The sequence below is a fragment of the Diachasma alloeum genome, unplaced genomic scaffold (genome assembly GCF_001412515.2).
Source record: "Diachasma alloeum isolate Michigan unplaced genomic scaffold, Dall2.0 Dall_scaffold_00183, whole genome shotgun sequence".
Classification (NCBI taxonomy): Eukaryota; Metazoa; Arthropoda; class Insecta; order Hymenoptera; family Braconidae; genus Diachasma; species Diachasma alloeum.
This window is the reverse complement of record NW_021680349.1, coordinates 342,358-364,682: the sequence shown is the minus strand read 5'-3', so window position 1 is coordinate 364,682 and position 22,325 is coordinate 342,358. Positions and strand designations below refer to the sequence as shown.

General features: G+C 39.5%; 1 protein-coding gene across 1 annotated transcript in view; it reads left to right on the top strand.

The window, feature by feature from the left end:
• LOC107046645 (gamma-aminobutyric acid receptor subunit beta) overlaps positions 1 to 22,325 on the top strand; it is a 168,407-nt gene that overhangs the window by 54,086 nt on the left and 91,996 nt on the right. Inside the window, exon 2 of the mRNA XM_015269304.1 lies at positions 14,833 to 14,930. Coding sequence (XP_015124790.1) covers positions 14,849 to 14,930 — 82 coding nt within the window. The 5' untranslated portion in view covers positions 14,833 to 14,848. The remainder of the gene's footprint in view (positions 1 to 14,832; positions 14,931 to 22,325) is intronic.

Here is a 22,325-nt window from a genome sequence, read left to right as displayed (position 1 = left end):
GATTATTTATGTTTGGGATTTAGAGAATATCACAAATCGTTCCACTTTGCGCCACTTTATCGTTTAGGGTAAGCTACCCAGTAGATGGACACTGTCCTATAGATGGACGAGCTACATTTACGCAAAAAAATACGCAAAAAATACGCGAGCAAATTACGCAAAAAAATACTGAAATGTGAATTGTGGCTTTGAATTTTCACTAACTGTTGTGATTCTTAACAGCTGAGAGACGATTTTTTTTCGATCAATTTTTTTTTCAATTGCTAAAACCAAACGTCCATCTACTGAGCGGTTTTCATAGGCGTCCATCTACTGCGCAGTTCACCCTATATTCTTGAATTTTCAATTATTAAATATTCCTGTTTTGATTGAAAATTCAAGTGAGTTGGAGAATTCTTGATGTCCTGCTGATCAAAAGTTTGGATTTATAGTGACTTCAGTGAAATGTAAAATTTCATGATGGTTTTCTCCTTAACTCGAATTCAATATCACTGTTTTTAAAATTACCAGGGAACTGACCATAAAATTTTGTCTTTTTTTTAACAGAAGAATTACTAAAATCACGAAAGAAATTCTTATTAATTGTAATTAATTATTTATTCAAATAGACAGGCATGGTTTTTTGATTCAACGAAACGTGAAATTTCCCTCCCACAAAATATTTTCGACAAATTAAATTTCGCTCGGCCATCACGTTTCGGACAATAACATTTTCCCCAACTTTCTCCATAATTTTTCCTTAAATTTAGTCTCTGTACGCATCTTCCATTCAGCTTTGTTTCGGTTATCAGAGGATGTGATTCTAGTAAAGCCACGATAGACTCGACTACAATCTGAACAACTCCGACCATCGCGTGCCTACAAGATAAGCCTCTGCTCGTCTACCCTAGGAGGTAGTAATAATGATAATGAGGACTTTGTTCGTTTTAAAGTGCCTCAGTAAATGTCGTCTGTACATATACCAATAGTAAATCCGCTATACAGTACTTGTCGCTGTTCTCTGCTAGCCGTGTATCTACAATCTCGTTAATTATCCCGTCTAACGTGAAGGCTCTGGAGAATAAGAGAACGAGAGAGAAGCTAAAACCGTTTCGCCGTTGAAATGTCGCAGTCGAGCTGAAAGATTCTCGTTTTTTTATTCGTGGAAAAAAGACGGGAATAAATAAATATGAATGCGAGAGTTGATGATAATGAAGTACTGGAATACAATTGAAACAATTTACCCTTAAATGCTGAAGAATTTGTTCATCCAATTATCGCCATTGTCCTTTAACTTCCTAATTAAATTCGTGGGAAAGCGTCTCTTCCATTGGGGAAATTAACGACTCAACAAATTCAAATGGAGGGATGGGAATTATTCAACGGTTGTTGATTAAGGGGAGTGATCAGTGGTGTACTTGTTGGAGTGCGACAGCATCATGCATTTCACTGATTTTGGGCTTGAATTTGTTCGCAGTGGTGATTCAAGAATGATTTTGAACAAAAATAAAGCGAAGTGAACCGAAGCGAAAAGCCATCTTTAATCTTTTCTTTCATCCTTGAAACTTATCAATAATTTTTCTCCACGTATATTCATTCTGAAGAAGACGAAAAGAGAAGAAGGATTTCATTTAAGGAGATCTGAAAAATTGAAAACTATTAACTATTAACTAAGTAATTTCCGCTATTTCCTTGAATAAAATATTTGAAAAAATTAAATAGAAAAACCTAGTGAATTCGTTAGACAATTCTATTGAACTGTATTATACAATAGAAAATATTCGATAGAAAAAGTCAACAGAATTCGATTTTTCTTACAATTCATGCTATTGAGATATTTTCTATAGAATTTCCTCGGCTAAAATTTTCAAGTATTTTTATTTGATTTTCTTCAAAAGAAAAGAAAAATCGAAGTTAAAAAATGTAGAAAATTTGAGCTAGGGAAATTCTACAGAAAATGTCTCAATAGAATTTCAAAATCGTCTAACGTTTTTGTTAGGTTTTTCTATTAAACTTTTTCGTGCGGGGATCCTCGATTAGTATCGATGTTCACATAGGAACTTTTAATTTTGTATTCTCTCTGTGTATGGAGCTTTGTTACACCCCGTATTTAATCATGAAAGAGTGTCGATTCATGCAACAACCGAGTAAACAGGAGTGCTGGACTCTGCTATTGACCATACGATTTTATTAATACCAATAATGCCCACCGATAACTCCCTGTTTGCCCTAGGCTGAACCCTCACATCGTGTTGGGCAGGTTATGCGTTACGAACATCTGCGTTCACTTGGGCGACAGGCGCAGGACGGGGTTGTAAACATTCACATTTAGATCTGAATAATATATGAACAGTTGGTGGCACTGGATACAGGGAGAGGCAACAGGGATTTGTCACTGATGAGGAAAGACGGAGGAGTGGTGTGGGATTTGTTTGCAATTTTAGGACCAGCAGAGCGAATGGAGAGGACAAACAGGGACACGGTGGGGGTTGTGTAAGGCATCAGACACCGAAGAAACACATAGCAAACCTTATACCTCCATCGTACACTGTTTGCCATGCAATTTTCCAGGCGATGTTCACGATTTTCTAGGTAACATCTCCATGGACAAAATCTATTTGTTCGACAAATTGAGGGAAATTGGATATCTTTTCGAGGAAATTACGGAAAATAATTTCGTATACTTTGGAGGAAAATGACTTTGGAGAGATGGGATGTATTGAGAGAGGAAAATTATATATTCTGGGGAACAGAGAGGCAAAATTGAAGGGTGAGATGTATAGCTGGGAGATTCCCTAGCATATTTTCGAATCTGAGGGGATTTTATTTGGTAGTGCAGTTATTAAAAAGAGGAAGTCAATCTTAAATTTTAAAAATTTCAATAAAAAAACCCTGTTTTAACGACATGCATTTCATCAAGTTTTTCTGTATGAAAACTTGATGACACACTTGTCTTTGAAATTATTTTACTTAAGTTATTCGCAGTTTGCTGGACCCATGCACCATTCGAGTATAAAATATACTTGAATCGAGTACAGGGATGACCATATCCATCAATTATAATTACTGTTGAATTATTGAGCAGTCAATTGAGTAATATCACTTTTGTTTTTTAATTATTGAAGTAATCATCAATTTAAATAGTCAAATTTTGAATTATTCATTAATCAGTAATTGAGGTAAGAAGATTGACCATTATTTGGATAATCGGAAATCCCTTATGAGAAATTAAGAATTAAATTATATTATCTACTTAATAGCAAAATTTATAGTTACAAATTTTTAAATTCATCAGCAATTGGAAATTTAGATTATCAATTATGTTACTATTTTCAAATTCCTATTAGTATATTTAAACCTTGATCTATGTAAATCCGAAAAGTCCTTTTAATATTGAAGAAATTAATGTTGATGGCCATCCCTGATCGAGTATACGATATCGTCGGATCAAAAATATTTTATTCTCGACTCGATAAAATATACTCAATTCAGGAATATATTTTTTTCCGTGTAGAGTGTGTAATTAATTCATTGAGTCGTTGTAGTATTCCCCACCCCCTACGAAAATGCTGCCATTTTATTTTTCAAACCTCCATCAATGAGAATAATACCGTGACAGTTTTACCTGTTATTTTCGATGGAATACACTGAATCTTATTGTAATGTTTGGGTTTGAAGGGTACCTGGTTGTACCAGGCAGCTTTCCAGGGGTTTAGAAGGCCTTAGATTCCGTGATATCGGTGACGAAAGGAGACATGGTAATCGATCCCGATTCACTGGGCTCTTCTTAACGTTCGTGGAAATGGTCGAATCGTTTCAACGAAGATTACACCCCGAACGAAAGCAACTACCCTTCCTCCCACCTCCTCGCCGCGTGCACTACCGCCTCCTGTATATTGCCGCGCGTCGTAAAGGAGATTGGATGTAGGACAATGCCTTTTTGTCCCTTTGATTCTCTCCTTCTCTCCCTTTTGCCTGTAGTCGCCACGGAGTCGAATGAAATTGGAAAAATTGCGCAATTGAATGAGTTTTGTTGGCTAGACGAGGGAAATATCGTTGGATTTACAGAATTTCTGGGGATGAATTCAGTTTAGTGAATGATGAAATTGAAAATTTCATAGATTTTCGTCGCGGCGACAGGTATGCCCGGAATTTCGGAAATTTGAGGAAACAATTTTCCCCAGGCATTTCTCTTGTCTTCTTTTTTCAGCTTAATACTCACCTTCCTTCCTGCATTTTTCACACGACCATTCTTTCTTCCCCTTACTTTTTTAATAAAAGATGAAAACAGAGTTTGACAAACTGCAGTGCAACTTTTCCGTAATTCTGTTATTGATCATCTTGGGAGAGAAGAAATGGGGGTTGGTGTCGGTGCAGAAAGAAAAATAAAAGTTTTATAAACGATCGAACAATTACGGATACTTGGATATTCGGTGGAGAATGATATATGATCGTGAACGTTGATCGATTATCGTTCGGTCGGGAGGGCAGAACAGGGGGAGGAGGGGAAGGGGGCAGTGGAGATGGCGGCGAGAGAGGGAGAGGGAAGAAGAGTACTAGGGAAGTATTGGCTGTGATGAAATACGCGAGAGAGAAAAGTTCTGGGAAAAGATGGCTCGTCCGAAGTTGGTGCGATTCAGCGGAACAGATGGCTGACTGCACGTGGTCCCCTCACGTCGTAAAAGTGGCCTCAATAATGATAACAGAAAGGAAGAAGAGAATGGAGTCTGACGAATGTACTCTTGACGACGGAAAACAGGATTTCAAAAGTTCATTGATTAGTATTCTGCGATGGTCGCACGGAGGAGATTCTTTAGAAAAATTCTAGCGCTGGGTCTGGGAAAAATTCCAATCCACCGGCTATGAAAAATTCTAGTACTGTTGAGGATATCCAAGTTATTCGACTATTTTTTCTCCAGCGAAGGGCTTTTCCAGTATTGTAGTCGAACATCAGAGTTTTCACTTGAGCTCCATTTGAACATGAGTTTCCGGACAATTTGCAATAATTTTATTATTTAAACTTTCCAGGTCTGAATTTGAAGCCCGATATTGAACCGTTGGAAAACATTTTGAAAATCTGAAAGAAACGGAACGTTCACTTTTGGAGGAAGATTGATGAAATAATTCAAAAATTGTTGTTTTGAAAATTACGAGCATTTTCTATAGATAATTTATAAAGTATTAATTTTTATCTAAACTCTCCAGATTTGTAATGATTTTTATGGAATAATGCAGCGAAAATTTACTGTTTCTATTTTTTTTTCTCACCTGCTTTTGAATTCTGAGTGATGAAACTTTTCAAGACCAATGGCGGAAAGGTTTTCGAAAGCTTAAACAATTTAATTTACTTGTTTATAAACAATGAATGTTTATGTTAAACTATTCATCGGCATTTCTATAAGTTTCTTATTAATTTAGGCGAGGATAAGTTGAAAAACTCTTCTCAGTGTATTCAATCTCATTATTTAGTTAATAAACAAAAATTAGAATATTCAAATTTTTCGTTCTGGATCTACTGAAATCGGTTGGTTAAATCGGCGAGAGGAAAATAAGAAAGTCCAGGGAATCTTTACTGCTTCAATTTTATCTCCAGATGAATCACATCAGGAGGTCAATGATTGGTCTTATCGACGAGTGCTTGGATCTCGTTACTTCAGGTGGAAGTATTCCAACTCTGTAAGGATCGTCCCTCGATTGGTTCTAAACGCGAAACGACACGATAGATTGCTCGTTACGATAAGGAGAAATCGAACGGCAATGAATCCGAATTTTATGGCTCTCGAGAAGAACTCGGTGAGTTCGACAATCACGGAATAAAAAAAAGTCGTTGAATATGTCAGTGAAAACATCTTTATTCATCTTTTAAAAAATCATGAATTGAGTCCACGAATTCGACTTATTTCGTGCCATCATTGATGAATTGAGTTGAGTCTCTCTCAAAAATGTGTCAACTAGGATGCAACTGAATTCAAGTCAAATGCCACTTAACAGAGAAATAAAGTTTTATATTTTTTAGGGATTTGCGTTGGTTTAAAATCAGTCGGGGAATATTTTATCCTTAGGAAAGTGTAGCTTTTTAGTGTACTTGTTTCGTTAGAATTTCTTTTCGTTAAATTAAGTATCTCCACATCTGGAATCAACTGTCGATTCGTTTTCAATCGTCGCAGAGACAAAAAATTTGATTTTTAGGGACATGTTAGTGTTCAGGGAACGACATTAATCATTAGACTATTAAATTAAGAGAAGTTGCACCTTACAATAATTAAGCTCTATTTACATTCATTAAAATTTGAAAAATCATAAAATAATTGATAATCCAAATTTTAAATTGACTATGAATTAAATAATTCATAATATGGAATTGTCAATTGACTAATGATTAAATAATTGTCTATTTCACAAAAGGAGTTTCGATTAACCAAATAATGGTCAATAAATCCATACAATCGTAAACTCTATTATTGGTGATACTGGACTAGAATAATCCTGACCATCAGTGATTTTTATCGCTGACATTCAGTGATGGATCCCCAAAATTTCAGATGTGTCGTGTGTGAAAATCAATGACATTGCTTAGAAAATTTGTAACGATGTCGTCGGAGATCGGTGGTAATGTCACAGGAAATTGGTAAACAAATCACTGAATTTCAATATTTCGCACTCACCGAATTTCAAAATCGCGAGTCCCTAACAATTGGGGATAAATTCCCGAAAATCCGTGATATTTTTCAAATTCAAAACTTTTTTTTCTCTGTGAAGTATTTGTCGCATTGAATCAAACATTTTTCGGCAGTAGTGAAGTCCGAGTGAGTCAATCCGTTAGTTTCCACTCGAATCAAGTAAGCGACGATTTGACAACTTCCCACTCTCCTTTCGCAGAAAGTTTGATCTCCAAATGGATTCCGTTATAGTCATGATCAACAGTTTGAGTCGTGATTCTCGTTTGCGAGATCCAAAATATCTAAAACCGTCAATTTCCTACCCCTTCCATTTTTTGCATTCACATCCCTTCGCAATGTGATCCGAGCATGAAAGATAAATGGGGTAAAACTGGCTAAGAGAAACAAAAAGAAACGACCGCTGTTTTTTTTCCTCCAACATGCAGGGTGGAATAATTAACCAGGGTGGGATTTGCGAAATACGAAAAAACGTCCGGTAACTCTCCTCCCTCAGCATCCGTCTGTTTTTTCCGTACAAAATTTTTATTTTTCATTCCAAAGTAAACTTTTAGTTTACCCGAGGATCGACGCAGTGTAAACATATACGTGGTACCCACTGACCGGAAGTACCGGGGAATTTGTACTGAATTTTTCCCATCTCCCCGGCTCACTTGTTTATTTATTTTCTATTCTCGTATTCCTCCTCATCCGGTTGTATTTGCGAGTTGCTGTCCTGCTCCCCTCCTGTTGAAAAATTAACATACATCACTGAGAAAAATACACTTGAAACCCCACGAATCGCACCGAAGAAATCTTTCACGTACACTCTGACATGGAAAAAAACAAGCAGAGAAATAAAATAGCGAAGTACATTCGGTTTTCTCTATTTTCCCCTCTCATCCCCGATTTTTCAATAGGCAAACTCGTAGACCCAAGTAAAGTCTCAATATCTCACTCACTCGATTCCTTTTTTTTCCTCGGCTATTTTATTTATCATGAATTATTCACGATCGATTCGTCTCGAGACCCGTAATCCGGCAAGCGGATGAGGGTAGAGAGGAGGAGCGGAAAAAAATATAAAAGGGGAAAAAAATAAATCGATATGCCACCCTCACGAGCTTTAGAGGGGCCAGATCGATGGGTAAGCTCGTTGAGAATGCGAAATTGGGGGTAAATATCTGGGGATCATTCTGGGGGAAATAAAGCATTAATTAACGATTTTTTAGACCGAACGTTCTCCTTTAAAATTGATTATAGTGTTGGAAAAAGGTTGAAATTTCATGGGCACTTAAGGCGTATGATAGTTCAGAAGAGTGACATTTAATTCTAGTTCGGGGGAAAGAATTGTAAATTTTTCTGAAAATAGGCCTGGATTTTCTTGATTTCTAGTAATTGTCATGGAATAATTGATCTAAAATCTAGTTTTCACAGATTTTCTCATCAAATGAATGAATCTGCATTTTCAATGGCGAATTTAATTAAAATTCTAGTGGAACTGTCACTTGATGGAAATTTCCAAGAAGTTCACTGGTGCAAAAAAATTGAAAATTCATGGACAGTTTGGTAGTAATTATTAAGTGAATGAAATTAAATTCGATTCAGATGGAGAAATCTCCGAAAATTCAATGAAATTCCAAATATTAGAGGAGTAGAAAGACGATCATTTCCCTTCGAACTAGGATTTTTATTCACATCAAGTAAACCATATTTTAAACATGAACAAATGTTTTCTTGATCCAAATACAAACTTTCTTAATTATAAATAACAATCCATCATTTCATTAATATAAACTTCTCTGAAATAATTATGAGTTCATTAATTTTCAAAAATATCCCTAGAGCCCTCATTTCCCCCGCTCTCTCCCCTCCAATTCAAATTCCATTACCTTCTCCCTCAGTAAAATTGAGTGCGAGAGAAGAATTTCTAATAGCGTCAAATAATTATTCAAACGCTCACGGATGAACTCGTGCAATCGTTATAATGATTGCATATTAGTTATGCTTTGACATTCATCTCTGATGACAATTTTGCAAGTCAAAGGCAAGCTATCTCCCAGATGATATTTAAAGACGAGTGTGCCCTGGAGGAACGAATAAATTATAGTTGAAATCTCAGAGAATTCTCGGTAGTACAAGTTCAAATTATTATTCTTTTCCGTTGGACGCCAACTTCCATCGTATTATTCCACCTCTGTCATCATCAAAGGAGACGAGGAGGATTGAGCAACTTCAGCGTTAGTCGAGGGGAATGAGAAAGAGCACAACTTGTTTCAAACGGACACTCCCATTTGTGCTGTGTGTTTCCTCCTTCAGCCGCTCGTTTCGATTTTCATCTTATGGAAAAGACAGAGGGTGAGATGCAGAAGAAGTGAGAGGGATGTACATGGAAGAGTCTCAAGCTCTGGCATCCGGTGAAACTCAAGTTTTCTTCGGGATTAAAAAGCTCAGGGGATTACGGTCGGCTCGCTTCGATTCCGTAAGGAGCTCAGGACAGATCCTATTACTGCAACAACTTTCTAGTTGCGGGGTGATGTGGGAGGGCGGGAAATAAGGCGGAAAGAGCAATGGAAGAACAGGGAGGAGAGGGAGGAGTCATGGTTACCTTTTGATCCGGGGTATCTTGACATGATCGGTTTCTCATCGATACAAGTAGTGTTCAGTCATCTAGGTTATACACTTTGGGATGTAATTTGGAGGAGCTGAGGCAATTCTCAAAGGGTCGAAGTTTTAGTACTCTTTGTCTAGAGCAGGTTGATGACCTCCATCCTTTGAGCATCAGAATACAAGTCCGGGAAATAATGAAATAAGCAATTCGAATGAAAAATCAAGGATGAACATTTCTTTCACGATATTTCTGCTTGGATTATCTCTCAAGAGGGAATATATCCGAATCAATCTGGATTTTAGATTTGCTGTAACGTTCATTACGATAGCTAGTGATTTCAGTAGCGAAGTAGTCAGACGGTTTAAGTCGATTTTGGCTGTTTGCCAGTTTTCAATTAATATCTCGAAGTCTAAGGCAGATAGCAAAATTTGTCTCATAACATTTTTAATAGCAGTCAGTTCGCTCTACAAAAAAGGTTATTATGAAAATTTTGCTATCTCGCTTAAATTCGGAAATATTTCTGGAAAATTCAGCTAAAGAGTAAAATGACTTAAACCGTTTGACTACTTCGGTATTGATTTGTTAACTACCAAGGAACACTCGTTGGTTCATATTCAAGTCCGGAAACGACTTATACCACGCATACAAGTCCGGAAAATAATGGAATAAGCAATTGGACTGAAAAATCGAGCACGAACATTTCTTTCACGATATTTTGGCTTGATTTATCTCTGCATAAAAGACTTGACATTTTTCCCTGAAAAATATTTAGAATAAAGATTTAGCCGGGGTAAGACCCTCGGTGAATGTCAGCTTCCAACCTACCAAACACTTTTTCATCCTGACCTTTCCCCACTAGCATCGTATCCGTTGTGACCCGTTTTGTCAAAGGGTCGGTCAGTAACAAACAACAGAAAGAAAGGTGAAATTGTTAAACTGGCTAGCGTTACTTCCAACTCAGCAAACTTGTCTAAAATTATCTTTTGAGTACATGGAACATTTGGGAAACTAATTATCGTCGCTTGATTGAACTGCTTCGACGCCCATCTTTTATTCTCCATCATCGGTTTTTTTTCTCCTCCTTTCTGTGATGATGCTGGTGAGGTAAAAACAACCGTTCAACCCCGTAGTCAGTCGGCCATCAAGTTTTACGAGGTCGTCTGACACGAAGGCGCTTTCGTTTTATAACGAGAGCTCACACCCCACAGCCACTGGGGGTTTTCTGAGTTTAAACCACTGATGAAAGCTTGAGCGAAGAAAACTCGTCCGAGAGATAGTGACTCAGACGTGATTGTGGAAATTGTGCTTTTTTTTATCATGAAGATATCTGAATTGCAAAGACCTTAACCACAGTGAAAATTAAATGACACAGGAAAGAGCTGAACAAACTATCAAAATTACAATTACCCTTAAATGTTCAATTCCGGCATTATTAAAATTTTCCTATTCTTTCGAAAAAAAGAACTCGAGGATTGTTTCTAGGATAAATCGTTGGGAATACAATATATTCCACTTGTTTCAAGCGGAATATATTCGGATTTCAGATTTGATGTGAGTAGAAAATTGAATCATTTAAAGAAAATTGATTCAAGAAATAAAATTTATCATTTGAAATTATCTAAAAGTTTAATCGAGATAGCTACTGATTTGTTAACTATTGTCGAACACTTCTTTGTTCATATTTACCTCAACCGTATGTTAACAATCAACAAACGTCATGGCAGAATATAAATCGTTCAACAGTGTGAGGTATCTCCACTATCCCATCAGAAAAACCCCTTCACCCTTTCCCATTTATCTCCAATCCTATATTCTCCCCACCTTAGTCGTTAGTTAATTGAATAGAATCAATAGCTTTTAGCATCCCTCATTCATATTAATCAATACCTCATAAACATCAAAGGTTCAGCGAATACACATCCCCGGGGATAAAATAGAATTAGAATGGACCGCTCGTGTAAATATCTCCTCATTCCTTCGACTCTCATTCATCTCCTCAAATTAAGATTAAGAAAATGTTGACGATAAACAATTAGAATTGACAAACCATCATGTGTATCCACAGTCTCGGGTACTCAGGCAACACCCAGGGTAGAGCCCTCTCGACACTCGATTAACCACTCCCACTCAATCGACTAATATTTACCCTGGAGCGTCGTTGTACAGCGTCAAGAGGCTTCCTCGGATATACCACTCCGTGCCTTCATTATGCAATTCTAGAGAGGCTTCCCTGTCTCACTTCACTCTCACCTCTCACCGTCCCCCTCCCAACAAGTGTCAGGTGTATATCGACACTCGAGTGTGTCCTTCGGTGTGCAACTTTTCAAGCGACACTGGTGTCCTCCTCTGCTAACCCCTGGAAAACCCCTCGAAACACTTATTTATTTTCATTGCTGAATCACATCTGTTGCACAAGCCTCTACAAATGGGAGGGGGGGGGGTGTACGGCACCGAGGAGCTTGTCTCATTCGGTTTGATTCCCGTAGATTCTAAAGCAATTACCGAGTGAACCGCCAGCGGCGAGCCGAATCTCATTAGTACCCCATCGATTGATTTCCGACTCGACGGATGGAGACGTTGAGGAAGACACCCCTGCACTGAGATATTCAAGAGGTATGAATAGTCGGATGCGTCTCGGTTACCCTTTATTCCACCGCAGGATTGATCAGAGTGGTAATTATGCGTCCTGGAGAGCCTATATCATTCCTTGAGTAGTCTTGAGCATTCTTGAGCAATCGCATGACTCTTATTTCGGAGCTTCAATGGTTTCCGGTATCAGCGATTATCGTAAGACGGTAGATTTCAATCTGGCTTGATGGATGGAGACGTTGAGGGATACACCCCTACGCTGAGATATTGAAGGGGTGAGAATATTTGGATGTGTCTTCTTTATTTCACCCCAGGAGTGAGGTGTTATACGTTCTGAGGAATCTATATCTTTCTTTGAGTATTCTTCGGTATTCTTGAGCATGTCTTGAGCCTTCTTGAGCAATCGAACGATTCTTATTTCTGGGCATCAAGCGTTTGAATAATCAAGCCATTCGTGTATGACGGTAATTGTGCATTCTAAAAAACCTGTTTCTCTCGTTGAAGAGTGTTGAGCCTTCTTGAGCAATCGAACGATTCTTATTCCTGGGCATCAAGCGTTTGAATGATCAAGCGATTCGTGTACGACGATAAACGCATTCTAAAAAACCTGTTTCTCTCGGTGAAGAGTCTTGAGTATTCTTGAGCAATCGAACGATTCTTATTCCTTGGCTTCAAAAGTTGAGGTATTAAGCGATTCTTGTACGACGATGAATTTTGATCGAACAGTAGAATCCACCTCGATGAATGGGAACGTTGAAGAAGACACTTCTGCACTGAGATATTCAAGGAGTGAGAATAGTCGATTCAATTTCAACCAATAGAATTGCACCATTCGATGTTATTTTTATAACCAACATAATATTAAAGTGAGAATTTTTACTATTCTACGAATTTAACTACTATTTTTTTTTATTTTGCCCATGTATTAAAAATATAAGGGTTCTGGGTTGAATGAACCCCTCATTGAAACTCCGCTCGAGTTTGTCTCACAGTGCATTTCTCTCGGCCGAAATTTGGGTGGGAAAATTGTTATCCGAATACCACCCGAGCTTCGAAATCCATCCGATATTTTCCTCAAGATAGTTTTAAAGCTTTTGTGATATTGCATACAATTATTATGCGATCCGGAGAGTTTATAACTTTCCTTGAGCAGCCTTGAGTATTGTTGAGCATATCTTGAGTATTCTAAAACAATCGAACGGCTCTCATTCCTAGGTTCTCATTCCCCAAGCGTGTAAATTATCAAGGGATTCTTGTACGACGACATATTTTGATCGAATGGACAGTATAAATCGCCTCGATGAATGGAGACAATGAAGAAGACACTCCTACACTGAAATATTCAAGATGTAACAATAGTCAGCCACCTCTCGGCTATCTTTTATTCCTTGCCAAGGATGATTAGAGCGGTAATTATGCGTTCTGGTGAATATATACCTCTTCTTGAGTGGTCTTGAGTATTCTTGAGCATATCTCGAGTATTCTCGAGCAATCGAATGGTTCTTATTCCGGGACCTCAAGGGTTTGAGTTAACAAGCGATCCCCGTACGACGGTGCATTTTAATCGAACTGACAGTAGAATGCAGAATGGAATAATGAAAGAAAATAAATGAGGTGGGTTTGACGGTTGAGTGTTATAAAACCACGGTGGGGAAGAGAGACTGAGGATTTTGCGGGGGATTGTGGATTTTATACTAATGGAGTAGTTTAATTAGTTTTGTCGTTGGGTACCAACGGGTGAGGAAAAGCTCTGGGTTAAGAGTACCTGCGAGTGGGGGGAGGAAAAGACAAGGAAAATCGAGGATTTATGAGGGCGTTCACAGGGATAGTCTTCTAATAAAGTCAGGTAATTAGTTTTTGTGATCATTGAGTTGTCTCAGCGGCGACTTGAAAACTCTCGTTTCATTATTCTCTTTTCCTTCAACATTTCAATAATCGAGGGGGAATGGGAATGGAGAAAAATTTAAATTGAAAAATGTTTGAGGAATTTGAAATTAACAGAGCACGGAGGAAGCAGGAGGGGGTGATATAACTAGCTATTCGTTATCGTAACGATCGTTAATTATGCCCAATAATTTTCACCACGTTGTGACTTCAAAAGCCCCGGGAAACATATGCCCCCCACCTCGCGCTGGCGAGGTTCGTATATATTACGCGGGTAGAGGGGTATGTAATTTATCGCACACCACCACCGAATTTGGCACGGCTTCTCCCCACCTCTCGTTTAGTCCCTTCGTTTCGCTTTTCCATTCTCCCTCCACTTTTTCTCTGGCCATGCTTTATGTTATAAGTATTCATTCCTCTCATTCAGACCATTTTTTTCTCTACTTTTCGGGACTCAATTAACTCTGAAAGAGTAACTCCAAAGAGACTCGCTTTAATTGGCCTATTAACCTTTTCCCCGGGGTCTCTCTCTCATTTTTGTTAATATTTCTCGTCTTTTTATCTTTTGTTGTGTTATTACGGACGGAGGCTCAGCCTTTTGAGACTTAAAATAAACGCGCCAGTGTGGAAATTAGCCTCGAGTGCAGCGCCTCCTGGGCGACAGTGGCGCCCGCCGTTTGATTGGGGATAATGATTATTTTGGGCGAGGGGGCGGCGCTAAGCGGTATTTAATGCTGTCATTAAGTGCGTTGTTTTACGATGCCTCCCCTTGCTCGCAAATTGCCAGGACGTTTTGAATCTTTAGAAATTTCCGGCGAATGAGTTTTCAACGTAAGGCTGAATATGAATTGCAAGCCCTAGAGTTTGAGAATTTTAGTTCACTGAAATTTTAATGGGTTTTACTTGAATGGAATATATCATTGAATCGACTATTTGGAACAGTTTGGGGAAATATCGGGTGGAGTTGACCAACGTGTTTGATCGACATTTCTATTTCAGAATAAATCGCTTCATTTCCAACCTGACAACTCGTCATTTTGCCTTCGTTTATATGTTGAATTGAAGTCCGTCAGTGATGTATCGATGATTTAAATGAAATATTTTTGGTTGTTTCAGCGCTGTTGGTGGTAGCATGTTGGGCGATGTCAACATCTCAGCGATTCTCGATTCCTTTTCCATTAGTTACGATAAAAGAGTAAGGCCGAACTACGGAGGTGAGTACCCAATGAAACACGCGCTCGAATCTCCTGTGAACATCATTTTCGTTGAATATTTTTTTACTCAAGTGCATCTTTAGAATTCTCAGACTCAATTGACTGACAATTTTACATTGGTGGGTCAATTTTGTCGAGAATAACAGAGATGCGTATTTCATCCCATTTTCTGTTGTATCGATAGCCGCATCAACCTCGCATCAAAATCAGTCTCAGAAGCAAAATTTTTGGTAGAAAATTTTATCACGAAAATTAGATAGGATTCAATACGAACGTGGAGAGATAAACAGAAGAGATTATTTATTGAACGATGAGATTACTCCATTTCGAAACCACCGCCGAGACTTTGAAGCACAATATTGAAGGGGTATTTATGGGAGAATGAAATTTTCGTGGAATACGTCGGTTGATTGTCTCCAGCCATTAAGACGGATATAGCGTGATGTACGTAATGTTGTCAATCATTCTTCCACGCTTATTTATTGATTTCCATTCCCTCCTCGTACCTCATTCCAGTCGCCTTTTATTTCCGTTCCGTCCGACGTCGTAAAGCTCTCTCCCGACGAATCCTAAAACGTTTGGATTCGAAGCAATCTTCTTTAAAACTTTACGAGCCCACGACGGGGAAGAGCATAATACTCCGAGACTAGGCGAGACACAGAAGAAACGGTTTTTTGGGGGAAGAAGACAGCAACGACAAAAACATGGCGTCAAGGACAAAATGAAAAATCCACTGGTTGGAAAACAAAGTGAAAATGAAAAATGACGGAAAATGCATCCACAAAAAGAAATACAACTGAAAAAAATGCCTGCGGAAGCACTTGATGGACGAATATTCTAGACAATAGAGCACACAAACTGAAAGATCTCCAGGGGGGAGAAGTTGAGTAACGCAAAATGAACTGCATCTACTCTCTCACAAATGAGACCCACATACAAATGCATTATAAATCATTGCGAGCAAAAAAAAATTCACAACGAGAGCAACAACAAATAGAAATGAAAAAGTGAAGTAGAAACTGATGGAGCATCGCTTAAATCCCGCAACAATGAGGCATCGTAATTCATGAGGGCTCCAGCATGACAACTTCTCCCGCAGATTTCTCAACAGCTGTATGAAAAAAAAACGCACCGCCATTTCTCCATTGGAATCATTTTTTATTAATTCACAATTCCCGGTGAAGTCCCACCAGGGAGAAATGGGGGAAAAATCCACCGACGTCTTTTCCGTTCACCCTTCCATTGTCACGATACTACACAACCGGAAGCGGCGCAGGTGGGATGAGAGTTCGACACTCACAATCGTATCGAAATAAGGGCAGGCGAGGTCGATGGAGACGGAGCAATGGTTCAATTGTGCGGGCGATTGTCGAAGATTCTAAAGTGAGAGGGAGAAAGAACTCGGTGGAAAAAAAAAGAAAAACAAAGTTGATGGGGAAAATAAACTACAGGGGGTGCCAAGCAATAACCAACTGCGATTGCCAATGTTCAAAGCCCACCGATTGCTCCTTTTGAACTTTTTCCCGTCCCGTTTTTTCCTTCTTTCTCAATAAAAATAACCACGCTCCCATACTTCTCTCCTCTCTCCACTGAAGCTCACTAACGCCATTCAATTATTTTCCCCGATTAAGGAAACGTAGGGGTGAACTAAACGAGCGGGAGCATATTGAATCGTGTGCAAAATTGATGCCAACTTATCTTCCCCCCCGAAATTCCACAGCATATTCGTAAGGGGAATGTATCGGGCAATGGTCAGCCACCGTGGCCAGCTCGATTGGGGCAATTTGGAAGTCAGTGTGGGTTAATGTGCCGCGGAACTCACCCAACCCCCGCCCTCTCGATCCCACTCACCAAGTTCCATTGGTCATACATCCCCTGGTTTCTCTCTTGCACCCCTTATCGAGTCATTCAGCCGCGCGACATTGTGCTGTGGTCGCGAGCGCGGGAGAAGTCAAATTTTCGGGACACCTCGGCAATAGGGCGGGGCTCGAGTTCGGTAAAACTCGGATCGATGGTTGGGACGTTCGTTGCCACTGGTTACCGTTAACAGCATCCCCATTTGGTCCTGGCGAGGGGAAGGGAAGGTCCAAGCACACTCCTGTACTGTATACGATCCCATGTACCGCACTTTGCTGATGGTATAAACGCTACTCCGCTATTCTTTCTCATCCCACCACTTTGGCCTTTTGTTTTTCATCCCCACTATTTTTTTTTCAGTCCCCCCTCATCACAGCGTAAAAACACTGAGTTGTTCGGGTGCAATAAAGAGGCAATCGAGCATGAAGAATCGTGCCCCCCTCCTCGACAAAGCATGAGAGATGATATTGTCAATTCTGTGGAAGCGATGTAAATATGAATTTTATGTAGATTGAGAAATATGAAGTGTACGTGGATCATTGGCCCTTGCTTGCTTATGCAAGGCCTCATTCTCTTTTTAGGGGAAAAAAATGGGGGGAAAATAAAGCGAGGAAACCACTCGACCCAGATACGTCTCGAATTTAGAAAAATCACGATCCTTGCTCCTAACCCCGGTCCCTCTCTTCCCATTCAGCATCACCTTTCTACCTACGGATGGCTATTCCCGCGGCCTTTTTGGATACGGTCACGAAATTCCCGTTTTCCGGTCACGATTCTGAAAGAGCGATGGCTACGAATAGTCCCTTTCTACTTCGTCTCCTTTCACGGACGCACGACTCTACACACACCTTCCATCTTTTTTTTAACTTGGTTTTCTATCTTCAGTTTCCTTCCTATCTTCATCCATCCTCGGCACCCCCTGCTCCAGCTATTTCCCTTATTTTTTCGCCGGTGTACGACGACGAGTCACGGAACGTGACTCTCCATTGGCGAATTCTCCGAGCTCAAGCCAATCCAACCTTCCACGAGGACCAAAGGACACTTCTATCGTTCGTCTTTGAAGGGATTTGATTCAACTGTCGGCGTATCAAGGATCCAATTCAGAACAAATAACCAATTTTACGAGTGTAGAGGCTCCTTTGAGAGATGTTGAATTTCCATTCTACGAAGCTTGTGCGGAATGGATCGATGGGGATGGGCTCGGGATAAGTATCCTCATCAGAGGATATAAGCGTGGGTTGACAGCTGTTGAACAACATGTCTGGCATTTGCTGCAATCAAACAGCTCCACAAAATTGGGGTTTCGAGAGCGATCTGGAAAAGGTGAACTAGACACATTCCGCTAGCTTTATTCCTTTGAACGAGTTCATTGATTGTTTTTAGATTGATAAGCCTACATTAGTGCACAATTCTTTGTTGAAATTTTGACATGAAAATTGGACGTGATTCAACATCAACGTAGAAAGAAAAACAGAAGATAATTCATTTAAAGACGAGATTCGTCGCGTTCGAAACTGCCACCGAGACGAATAACCAATTTTACGAGTGTAAACTTCCCTTTGAGAGATGTTCAATTTGTATTCTACAAAATTGGCTCGTAATGGGTCCGTGAGGGTACGATCGAGATAAGTATCCTCATTAGGAGATATAGGCGTGGGTTAACAGCTGTTGGACAACATGTCTGGCACCTGCTGCAATTACACAGTTACCCAGAAGAGCGGTTTCGAGAGCGATGAGGGGACGGTGAACTAGACACGTTCCGCCGGCTTCATTCCTATAAACACCAACTCGTTGTTTATTTTCAGATTAAATCAATTGGCAATTCTACATTAGTGCATCATTCTTTGCAGAAATTTCTAGTGTAGAAATTTTATTATGAAAATTAGACGGGATTTAATGCCAACGTAGAAAGAAAAACGAAGAGATAATTAAGTAAAAGAAGAAATACTTCGATTTGAAGACTGCTGCAGAGACAAATAACCAATTTTGCGAGTGTAAGATTTCCTTTGAGAGATGTTGAATTTCCATTCTACGAAATTGGTTCGCAGTGGGTCCATGAGGATGCGATCGGGATGAGTATCTTCAGCAGGAGATACAAGCGTGGGTTGACAGTTGTTGAACAACATGTCTGGCACCTGCTGCAATTACACAGTTACCTAGAAGAGTGGTTTCGAGAGCGACGAGAGGACGGTGAACTAGACACGTTCCGCCAACTTCATTCCTGTGAACACCAACTCGGTGATTATTTTTAGATTGAATTAATTGACAATCCCCATTAGCGCATCATTCTTTGTAGAAATTTCATCATGAAAATTAGATAGTATTCAAGACCAACGTAGAAAGTGAAAACAAAGAGATAAATCATTGGAAGAGGAGGTTCTCCGATTTCAAAACTACTACCGAAATAAATAACTAATTTCACGAGTGTACCATTCCGCTTGAGAGATTTTGAATTACCATACTACGAAGTTGGTCGAGAATGGGTCGATGGGGATGGGACTGGGATGAGTATCATCAGAAGATACAGGCGTGGGTTGAAAGATGTGGAACAACATGTCTGGCACCTGCTGCAATTACACATCTACCTAAAAGTGTGATTTCAAGAGTGATAAGGGGAAGGTGAATTATGCACGTTCCGCCAGTTTGATTTCTGTGAACACCACATTCGTTGATTATTTTTAGATTAAATCAACTGACATCAACTGACCTACATTCGTGCATAATTCTTCGCAAAGAATTCTAGTGCAGAAAGTTCAACATGAAAATTGGATAGGATTCAATACCAATACAGAAAGGGAGACAGAAATGATAACACATGAGACGAGATTCATCAATTTCTAAATTACCGCCAAGCAGAACAACCACTTTTACGAGTGTAACATCTCCTTCGAGAGCTGTTGGGTTTCCATTCTGCGAAGTTGGTTTGAAATGAGTCGATGTCCTCATTCGGACAAACACGCGTGGGTTGACAGCTGTTGAACAACATGTCTGCCACTTGGTTCAATCCGACAGCTCCATAAAAGAAAGGTTTTGAGAGCGATGAGGGCAGGGGCCAACTCCCGACACATTCCGCCAGCTTCATTCCTCATTCATTTACGCAGGAAGCCGAGGGAAATGAATGGAATGAATGAAATTCAGTTTGAAATTTTATTCGGATTTCATGAATTGCACTGATTCGATGCTTTTCTCTGAGGAAATGTATATTAGAATGCCCCAAGCCCTCTCATCGTTAATCCAAGAGCATGGAGGACGTGGTCGAGTGCCAATAGCTACTCTGATTGCCTTCCTTCCCATTTCCTTTCCCTCCTTTTTACTTATTTTTTACCTCTCTCTTTTACTATCTGAATAGACTGCAAAGTGAAAAGCCCCGACCGGAGGCGTAAGACTCAGTCAGAGAGCACCAGACATTGGAGAAAAAGTAGTGAGAACTCGTTGGTGATACATATATCTGTGTGGAGATCATCCTATATGGAAGAAAGTGAGAGAACGATTTGATAAAGTACCGACATCTATGGGTGGAGGAGAGAAAGAGGGACTCGCATGTGGAACATCACAGAGGCTTCGAGGACACGTTCAATTTTCAATCTCACACTGAGTGCAAAGGAGAGCAATATTATTACGATGCTTGGGACGGGGAGTGTCTATGTCGTGGCAAGACTGCTTCTCATTTTATTTAACTTTGAACTTTTCAATGAAAAAGGTGAACTAGTAATACAATTCAAGGATTGAGGTAGTCAGAGCTGAAATTTTCGTGTCTCCAATCAATTTATTGGCGACAATTCTGCAGAATGTCGAAGATAGAAATCGGATTTGAGGATGGAGAATGGTGGAGTAACACAAAATGGACGATCTGTCAGGATTCGCTGATCGCTGTTTCTTTTTGGTTCCGCTCGTAGAGAAAATTTCCATTGGGGACGTTCCCCCACAGCTAATGCGATTCCACTACTGATGAAAATTGACCTGTGTTGTATAGTCCAGTATTTATTGAGACAATATTGATTTTTAAAATCAATAACGCTACGGATGAAAGAAACCTTCATCTCGACGCAACATTTTATGACGCACATGATCAATGGCCAATCTCACACTGAATGCAAAAGAGAGGAGTGTTATTACGATAGCAGGGATGAGGAGTGTCTATAGTCCGGCAAAAATTTTTAATTTTATTTACCTTTGTACTTTTATATGTAAAACGTAGAATAATAATAGAATTCGAGGATTGAGGGAGTCATAACTACAATTTTTAGCCCTGAAATCAACTTATTGGCGGCCATTCTGTAGAGCGTTGAAGATAGAAATCGAATTTGAGGGAGCAGAATGGTGGAGTAACACAAAATGGACGATCTATCAGCGCTCGCTGATGGCAGTTTTCTGTTGGTTTTGCTCACAGAGGAGATTTCCATCTCGGAAACCTGAAGTAATTAACGTGATTCTATTGTTAACCAAAATTGGACTGTTCTGTAAAGTCTAGAACGTATTGAGACAATATTGACTTTTGAATCGAATGGCAGTACCGATGAAGGAGAAATGCTCATGTCCACACAATGCTTTGAGGACGTGATCAGTAGTCAATCTCAAACTGAATTCCACGGAGAGAACATTATTACGATACTATTAGGGACGAGAAGTGTCTCTACTCCAGCAAGACTGTCTCTCATTTTATTAATTATCTTCGTACTTTTCTATCCAAAAGGTAGAATAATAATAGAATTCGAGGATTGAGGGATTCGTAGCTGTGATTTCCATATCTCAAATCAAGTTGTTGGCGGCAATTCTTTAGACTGCTGGAGATAGAAATCGTATTTGAGAACACAAAATGGTGGAGTAACACAAAATGGACGTTCTTTTAGCATCGCCGATCGCAGTTTTTTGTTGGTTTTGCTCACAGAGGAGATGTTCATTGAGGAAACGTGATCAAGTAATTAATGCGAGTCCATTGTTTACCACAATTGGACGGTTCTGTGGAGTCCAGAACTTATTGTGACAATATTGACTCCTGAAATCAGTGGCAATGTCGATACAGAACTTTGAGGGCACAATCAATTATCAATCTCATACTGACTATAAAGGGGAATATTCTTACTACACTAGAGATGAAGATTTCTCTGGAAAAGGTGAAATTATGATCGAATTCAAGGATCGAGGAAGTCAGCACTGGAATTCTCATATCTCAAATCAACTTATTGGCGGCAATTCCGCAGACTGTTGGAGATAGAAATCAGATTTGAGAGCGCAGAATGCGGGGTCAAACAAACATGACGATTTTTTTTGTCCGCTCGCTGATAGAATTTCCATTGGGCGAACGTGAAGTAGTTAATGCGATTCCATTGTTAACCAAAATTGGACGGCGTTGTGTAGTCTAGAATTTATTCAAACAATATTGACTTTTGACCCGAGTCGAATAATTGGACCTGACAAATTCTACTTAGGTCTCTCCGTTCAGAACTGGATAGGTCTTGGGAAGCCTCTTCCCAAGTGCTTCCGAGACCTTTCTACCTCTGGTTATGTCCCACTTCAGCACTTGTTAGGTGTAAGCAG